At 35.9% G+C, this 8,144-nt stretch overlaps 1 protein-coding gene across 1 annotated transcript; it reads left to right on the top strand.

Annotated features, from left to right (window-relative positions):
- The first annotated feature begins 3,482 nt into the window (after positions 1 to 3,482).
- LOC140180067 (uncharacterized) lies at positions 3,483 to 4,145 on the top strand. The gene has a single exon (XM_072220460.1). The coding sequence runs from the start codon at positions 3,483 to 3,485 to the stop codon at positions 4,143 to 4,145; it is 663 nt and encodes a 220-aa protein (XP_072076561.1).
- The last annotated feature ends 3,999 nt before the right edge of the window (positions 4,146 to 8,144 follow it).

Genomic DNA, 8,144 nt, shown 5'->3' with positions numbered 1-8,144 from the left:
GTGAGGATCTTTTAGATTTTTTGTTGAGAATTAAAGAATCTGACAGCACCATCGCTATGTGCCCAAAGTGCAATGCTATTTTTGACAAGGAAGCTACAAAAGAGTTTGAAAAGTACAAAGTTGAAGAGAAAGAAAAGGCTGAGTTGAGAAAGAAGATTGCTGAAAAAGAAAATGAAACTAATGAGCTAAAGTGGAAGATAGACGAGGGAAAACAAAAGTTGGGCGGTCAGGCTCCTTTGAACAAGTGTGTCAACAACACTGGGATACAACCCGTCAACCAGAAGATGAAGACTATAGTCATGATTGATGAAAAACCTGATGGATTTTCTCAAAAGACAAGAGTTCCTCCCACCAAAATTTCAAATAATAAATGGGTCCAGAATGTGAGAAATGTGCAAAATCAACCTACTGCTTTTGCAAGAGGAAAAAACAAATAGGTGAAGCCTAGACCTTTTAAGCCCAGGTACTACGAGTCTTAGTTATGGAACATGAATCATGCACAAGATGGAGGTAGTATATATATTCCAAAAAATGTGCCTATTCCCTCAAAGCCAATTTATTCTTGTTATAATCCTAACATGCAGCAAGTTCCTAATTATTCTCCTTGGCCAAATTGTCAAAATATTCCAAAGTATTCTCCTTTTACAACTTTTGAGTAAAAAGAGAATATGCCTGAGTATGTTCTTTTAGATCCATACAAGGGACACAGTGTAGATTTTTCTCCTTTGCTAACCATGGCCAAGTCTGTAGAAACAGGCAATTCTTCTAATCACCCTAAATGCAATAAAAATATAAAGAAGAATCTTGTTGGGAAGAAGGTAATGGTTGAAAACAAGGGAGAAAAGGATGAAGATTTAATTATTAATAATTTTGACACTGGTTTTGATGACAGCTTAAAAGCAATATTTGGTGTTAAGCAACCTATAGTTGTGGTGTCAATACTGCCTGAGGAGTATAGTCAAGTCCGGAAAGTAGAGTCATTAGAAGATTATTGTTATGATGTCTTTCCTGGAAGCGAATGCTTATTGCTTGATGACAATACGTGTGGTAGAGGATTGTTTGAGAAACCTACTGAAAATGACAAGGAGCATTTGCGTCCACTGCATATTAAAGCTCGTGTTGATGGAAGGATAGTCAATAAGATTTTAGTTGACGGGGGAGCTGCTATCAATCTCATGCCTGAAAGAATGACCAGAAGGTTTGGAAAGACTGAAAAAGATCTCATTAAAAGTAGCATTGGGGTAACAGATTTTAATGGAAGTACTTCTTCTGTTAGAGGTGTGGTTCTGTTGTCAATTGAGGTTGGTTCTGTCAATAGGCCAACTCTATTTGTTGTTGTTCCTTCTAAGGCTGGTTTTAACTTGCTTTTGGGACGTGATTGGATTCATGGAATGGGTGCTATTCCATCCACTCTACATCAAAAGTTAATTTTCTGGAACGAAGATGGAGGAGTGAAAGAAGTTCCTGCTGATAATAGTACATGTTACTATGATGAGATGCATGTGGAGTTCAGGATGTATAATCCTGGAGTCAAGCCACTAACGATTGACACCAAGGCATTTAATCCTAAAAGTATTGAGATGTGCAAAATAGATATGAATGGTTTTATTTTGGTCCCTAAGGCCAGGGCGGATATGGCCTCAGGAGAAACTTAGATGATGAGTTTGACGAGCCAACTGGCTCGGCTGTCAGCCTATATGGCAGACAGAGAAGGGTGCATTGACAGTGTACCTTATGATTGTATATATGATGATGGTCCTTTAGGTTTTGAAAAAAATAACTGACACTGCAAAAAATGTTAAGGTGCAGGATCCTTTGGAGGAAGTAGATATTGGTAACGGTGATTATCCTAGACCAACATATGTGAGCAAGATGCTGCCTGATGATTTTGAAAAAGAAATGGTGGAGATTTTGAAGGATTATTGTGACTATTTTGCATGGGATTATGCAGAGATGCCAGGCTTGAATCGTGAATTAGTAGAACATCAATTGCCATTGAAAGCCAATGTCAAACCTGTCAAGCAGCCACCAAGGAGATTTGCTCCTGAAGTCGTGTAGAAGATTAAAGAAAAGATTGAAAGACTTCTTAAGGCTAAGTTTATAAGAACAGCAAGGTATGTCAACTGGATTTCTAATATTGTTCCTGTCATGAAAAAGAATGGAAAATTAAGGGTTTACATTGATTTTAGAGATTTAAATTCTGCAACACCAAAAGATGAATATCCAATGCCTATAGCTGATATGTTGATAGATTCTACTGCTGGTCATGAAATGTTAAGTTTTATGGATGTATATTCAGGTTATAATCAAATATACATAGCTGAGGAAGATGTGTCAAAAACTGCATTTAGGTGTCCAGGTGCTTTAGGAACTTTTGATGGGTTGTGATACCATTTGGACTCAAAAATGCTGGTGCAACTTATCAAAGGGCGATGAATAAAATTTTTCATGACTTTATTGGAAATTTTATGGAAATTTATGTTGACGATGTAGTTGTCAAATCAAATGCTAAAAAAGAGCATCTAGAAAATTTAAAAAAGGCATTTGAAAGAATGAGAAAGCATAAATTGAAAATGAATCCCTTAAAATGTGCTTTTGGTGTGAGTGCAGAGAATTTTCTTAGTTTTTTGGTGTAGAAAAAATGGATTGAAATTGACAAAAATAAGGCAAAGGCTATCTTAGAGACTCCTCCTCCAGCTAACAAAAGGCAACTGCAAGCATTTTTAGGGAAGGTCAATTACCTCAGAAGGTTCATTTCCAATCTGTCAGAAAAAACCAAGGTTTTTGCGCCTCTGATCAAGTTGAAAAAAGAGGAACAGTTCCAATGGAAAAAAGAGCACCAAGAAGCTTTTGACAACATCAATCAGTATTTGACTAATCCTCCTATTATGACACCTCCAAGGCATGGAACACCTCTAAAACTTTATGTGTCAGCTTCTGAAGTAACAATTGGTGGAATGCTAGCTCAAGAAGATGATGAGAATGGCAACGAAAGAGTGATTTATTACCTAAGTCATGTGCTAAATGATGTGGAGAGTCGTTATTCTCCAATTGAGAAACTTTGTTTAACTTTATATTTTTCTTGTTTAAAACTTAAGTACTATTTGATTCTTAGGAATGTTTATGTAATTTCTAAGTTTGATGTTCTTAAATATATGTTGTCTTCTCCAATATTGTATGGTAGACTAGGAAAATGGATGATAGCCTTAATGGAATTTTCTTTACATTTTGTTCCTGGAAGAGCCGTTAAGGGTCAGGTTCTAGCTGATTTCCTGGTTGACCATCCTTGTGTTGACATTGATGAGAGTTTATTGGGTTTCGTTAGTTTGGTACCTTGAAAATTATATTTTGACGGTTCATGCCATAAAGGTGGTGTTGGTATAGGAATTTTAATTATTTCTCCAAGTGGCGAGCCAAGTAAATTCCTCTTTGAATTGAATTATTCATGTTCCAACAATGAGGAAGAGTATGAAGTGTTAATAATGGGACTGGAATTATTATTAGAAAAAAGAGTTAAAAATGTGGAAATTTTTGGAGATTCACAGCTTGTAGTCCGTCAAGTATCACTTGAGTATAGGTGTGTTAGTGAAAATTTAAGAAAGTATTTCAATGTGGCCACAAAGTTGTTAAGCGAGTTTGACAATGTCATTGTAAGGCACGTTCCAAGGGAGTTAAATCAAGAAGCGAATAAATTAGCTCATATTGCTTCAAGATATAAGATCAAGTCCTCAACACTAGAAAAATTGGTAAGGATAAAGGACATATTTATGCCTTTGAGAGAAAGAGAAGTGTTGTCATTAGAAAAACTAGACCCAGAAGATTGGAGAATACCAATCGTGGAATATTTAAAAAATCTAAGTCTTAGTGTCGATAGAAAACTTAAATATAGGGCTCAAAGTTATGTTCTAATAAATAATATCTTGTTTAAGAAATCTGTTGATGGAAACCTCTTGACATGTTTGGGAGAAAAAGAAGCGTATTTGGCTCTTGCTGAAGTGCACGAGGGAATCTGTGGTGCCCATCAGTCAGGAAAAAAAATGAAATGGGTGATAAATAGAATAAGATTGTATTGGCCAACTAATCAAAGAGATTGTATAAATTATGCTAGGTCCTATGAAGAATGCCAAAAACATGGAAGCCTTTAACATATTCCAGCGTCAGAATTGCATGTTATAATTAAGCCATGGCCGTTTAGAGGTTGTGCTTTAGATCTGATCGGACAGATTCACCCACATTCTTCTAAAGGTCATAAGTTCATTTTGGTTGGTGTTGATTATTTTTCTAAATGGGTAGAGTCTATCCCTTTAAGGGAGGTGACTCACAATGAAATAATTAATTTTATTGAGGAGCATATTGTGCATAGGTTTGAAATTTCTCAGTCTATTACCACAGGTGCGGAATTTATAACCACAAACTAACTGGCAAGTGCACCGGGTCATACCAAGTAATACCTCTGGTGAGTGAGGGTCGATCCCACGAGAATTGATGGATCAAGCAACAATGGTTATGTGATTTACTTAGTTAGACAAACAGAAAGGAGCGTTTGGGTCTCAATTGCATTAAACAGTACATTCAGAAAATTAATAAAGCAAGCAGTAAACACGTTGTGAATAATATATGGAGAAAACAGTTAAGGCTTCAGAGATATCTATTTTCTGGATTGACTTTTCTTACTAACTATTTTAATCATGCAAGATTTAATTCATGGCAAACTATATGTGACTAAACCCTAATTCCTTAGACCTTTTTAGTCTCCTCTAAAATTCATCAACCGCCAATTCCTTAGTCACTTAATTTCAATTAGAGGGTGAAGTTCAATTCTAGTTTATATGCCACAAAAATCCTAATTACCCAAATATAAGAGGATTATATGTCACGTATCTCGTTAAGTCCAGATAATTAGAAATTTAGGAGAAATTATTTTCAAGCTGTTGTTCAAGTAAAGAGCTTTTTCAAGTTATATAAGAACTTAATTAGAACAAGGGTCATACTTCCGTTCCACCCAAATTCATAAAATAAAGAACGAGAACAATTCTTGAATTATAAATCAATACATGAATTAAAATAGAAAATAATAGTATCAATCCATACAATAGACAGAGCTCCTAACCTTAACAGTGGAGGTTTAGTTGCTCATGGTTCAGAGAGAAAACTAGGATTCTGGTAAACTGTAAATTGCGGAATGAGGTTCAAGAGAAGAGAGCCCAAAGGGCTGATTCTTTTCCCTTTTATATCTAATCCTAATTAATGTAAACTATATTTTCTAAAACTAAAATAATATCTTTTCTTAATTGTAAATAAAATAAAAGTTAAATCAAAATTAATTTGATTGATCTGTGCAGGGCTTGAGGAGCGTGGGGACCATTGGATTCATTAAGCTCCACGCTGAACTTGACTTTTCCCAAGTTCAACATGGAGAAGGCAGAGTGGTCTTTAGTGTGTTCCTTTGAATCCACGCTGAACTTGGCTTTTCCCAAGTTCAGCGTGGAGAAGGCAGCATGTGCTTCCCTGGGAGTTCTCAAATCCACGCTGAACTTAGCAGGAACCAAGTTCAATGTGGAAGATGCAGAGGTTGCTGGAGAAGAAATGTGCACTATTATATATCGTTGGAAATCCCTGGAAGTTAGTTTTCCAATGTCGCTGGAATCACGTCAATTGGACCTCTGTAGCTCAAGTTATTCTTGTTTGAGTGAAAGGAGGTCAGGATTGACAGCATCATTTGCTTTCTTCCTTTTCTGCTACAAAATTCCGTCAAATTCCTCCGAATGCTAACTGAAATAAATAGAATTGTGCACAACTCAAAGTAACATCCATAGTGGCCAAAAGATATTTAAATTTTGATTAAACTTAGCAATTAATGTGCAAATTCACAAGGAAAAGATAGATAAGATGCTCATGCATCAACCACTGATTAAGGAACCATGTTTATTGGGAAAAAGGTCATGGAATATGTCAAGTCTAGGGATATAAAAATGCTTTCTTCTACACTGTATTATGCCCAAGCTAATGGACAAGTGGAGGCAGCAAATAAAATTTTGATTGCATTAATTAAAAAATACATTGGAAGACAACCAAGAAATTGGCACCAAACTCTCAGTCAAGTTCTTTGGGCTTACCGAAATTCTCCAAGAGGTTCTACTGGAACCACCCCGTATAAGTTAGTTTACAGTCATGATGCGGTGTTGCCAATTGATATTAATCTGCAAAGTATAAGGGTGGCTAGACAAGATGAGATACCAGTAGTAGATTATTAAATTCTTTGCATGATGAGCTCAATGAACTAGATGATGAAAGGTTGAGAGCTTTAGAGCGGGTGATTCGACAAAAAGAGATTATGTCAAAATCATACAACCGTCGTGTTAAAGCAAAGACATTTGCAGTTGGAGACTTAGTGTGGAAAACAATTTTTTCTATAGAAAAAGAGTCAAAAACTTATGGTAAGTGGTCTCCAACTTGGGAAGGACCTTATGTAGTTGACAAGATTTATTCTGGAAATGCCTATAAGATTATTAAAGTCGGATCAGGAAGAAGAATTCCTTCAATAAATGACAAATATTTAAAAGTATATAGGTCAGGCATACATGAGATAAACATTTCACATGTTTAAGGACACGAAAATATCCAGTTGAAGTGTCAAATGAAAAAATAAAGAGCTAACTAATATTTGCAATTCAGTTTGTAAAAGCTAAAATGTCCTTGTGATTTCTTTGAATTGCAAGTTCCATTGACGGTGTAAAGCATTAAGATTATGAGACAAATATGTGTCCAAAGCATCAATTTAAAATAAGAGTCAATACAGAAAATAATTTATTATTTTGTGAGTGCAATATAGTACATGCCAACATATAGAACTAAAAGTTTAGTGAATAAACCTGTATGAAGCTAGAGGCATGTCAATAAATGCACATTTGATTTTATTTGACAGCACTTGAGGCGAATGCACACAAGATGGCATGCACCAGTGCAACCTAACATGGACAGATATGGAGGTCATCCCAAATGAAATACAAAAGAGGTCACTGTGATATTAATAATTGGTTTAGTGTGAAGTAATGTAATAACTTCCCAAAAAATAGCAAGTGTCCAATCTCCAAAATAAGGATAGAGTGCATACAAAAGCAAGTAATAAACGAAACTCTAAAAGTTAAAAAAAGTGAAGATTGCAGGGACATATTAAAATCACAAAGGTTCACATAAGAAATGCAAGACTAAGTTTTAAAAGATCTCCTTCAAGCGAGTAACTTCAGTTTGGAGAGCAGTTTGGAGGTTCCTACTTCTTTGGCAACTTCCTGTGAAGAGAGCATATTCTCTTCAAGTGACTGTAAGGCCGCATTGCTACTGTCAAGCATGCTTCTTGCTTTGCCAAATTGAGCCTCATTCTTTATCAAAGCAGCATCCAGCCTATTTTTTACTTCTCTCTTGACAGTCAATTGTTGTTCCAAGTCTCGAATATCCTCAGATAACTTATGAGCCTGATCTTTAGCTTTTGCAATATGGGCAGCCAGGGTAGTTTTAGCAGTCTCAAAAGAGGAGGTGTCTTGTTTCAACTTAGAAAGAGCTTCAGTTGATTGTTGATATGATGAGATAGCTGCTTGAGAATCCAAAAATTTGACATAAAGGTCCTTATAAACCTTCTGCAAGTGAGCCAACAAAGGATCAATAGTCTCAGGATGTGGTGTAATTGAAAAAGTTTGAAGAGTATCAGAAACCTGAGCCTTAAAGTGCGGATCGGTAGCAAGTGTCAAAATAGGTTTGGATAGATTGACACTGAGTTATTAGGCCAATGGAAGCAGGATAGAATTGTCGACAATCTTGGTTGTGGGAGGTGTAGTATGGAGCTGCTCTGTTAGAAGGTGACTTTGAATGGTAGAGCAAGATTCAACTATGGCCTTCTATGTATCCATGCTACATTCATATGCTTCATTCAGACTTTCTAAATCAGCCAATAAATCATTCACCACATTAGGGGTCTGAGCGTGAATGGAAGTGATTGGTATTTGTTTTTCTGACCGCTCACTTGGAGGGATTTCAGAATTTTGAAGCTAAACAAAAATACAAAAGAAAGTGTTAACATAAAAAAAAAAAGGAGATACAAGAAAGATATACTAATAATCAGGCTAAATGACATGTTATACCTTATTGGC

The sequence above is a fragment of the Arachis hypogaea genome, chromosome 16 (genome assembly GCF_003086295.3).
Source record: "Arachis hypogaea cultivar Tifrunner chromosome 16, arahy.Tifrunner.gnm2.J5K5, whole genome shotgun sequence".
In the NCBI taxonomy this organism is placed as follows: Eukaryota; Viridiplantae; Streptophyta; class Magnoliopsida; order Fabales; family Fabaceae; genus Arachis; species Arachis hypogaea.
Note: the sequence above shows the minus strand (reverse complement) of the source record. Positions and strands in the feature narration are given on the sequence as shown.

What these genes read in the sequence shown, in the direction of transcription:
- LOC140180067 (XM_072220460.1), top strand. Translation starts at nt 3,483, where the DNA reads ATGGGACTGGAATTATTATTAGAAAAAAGAGTTAAAAATGTGGAAATT.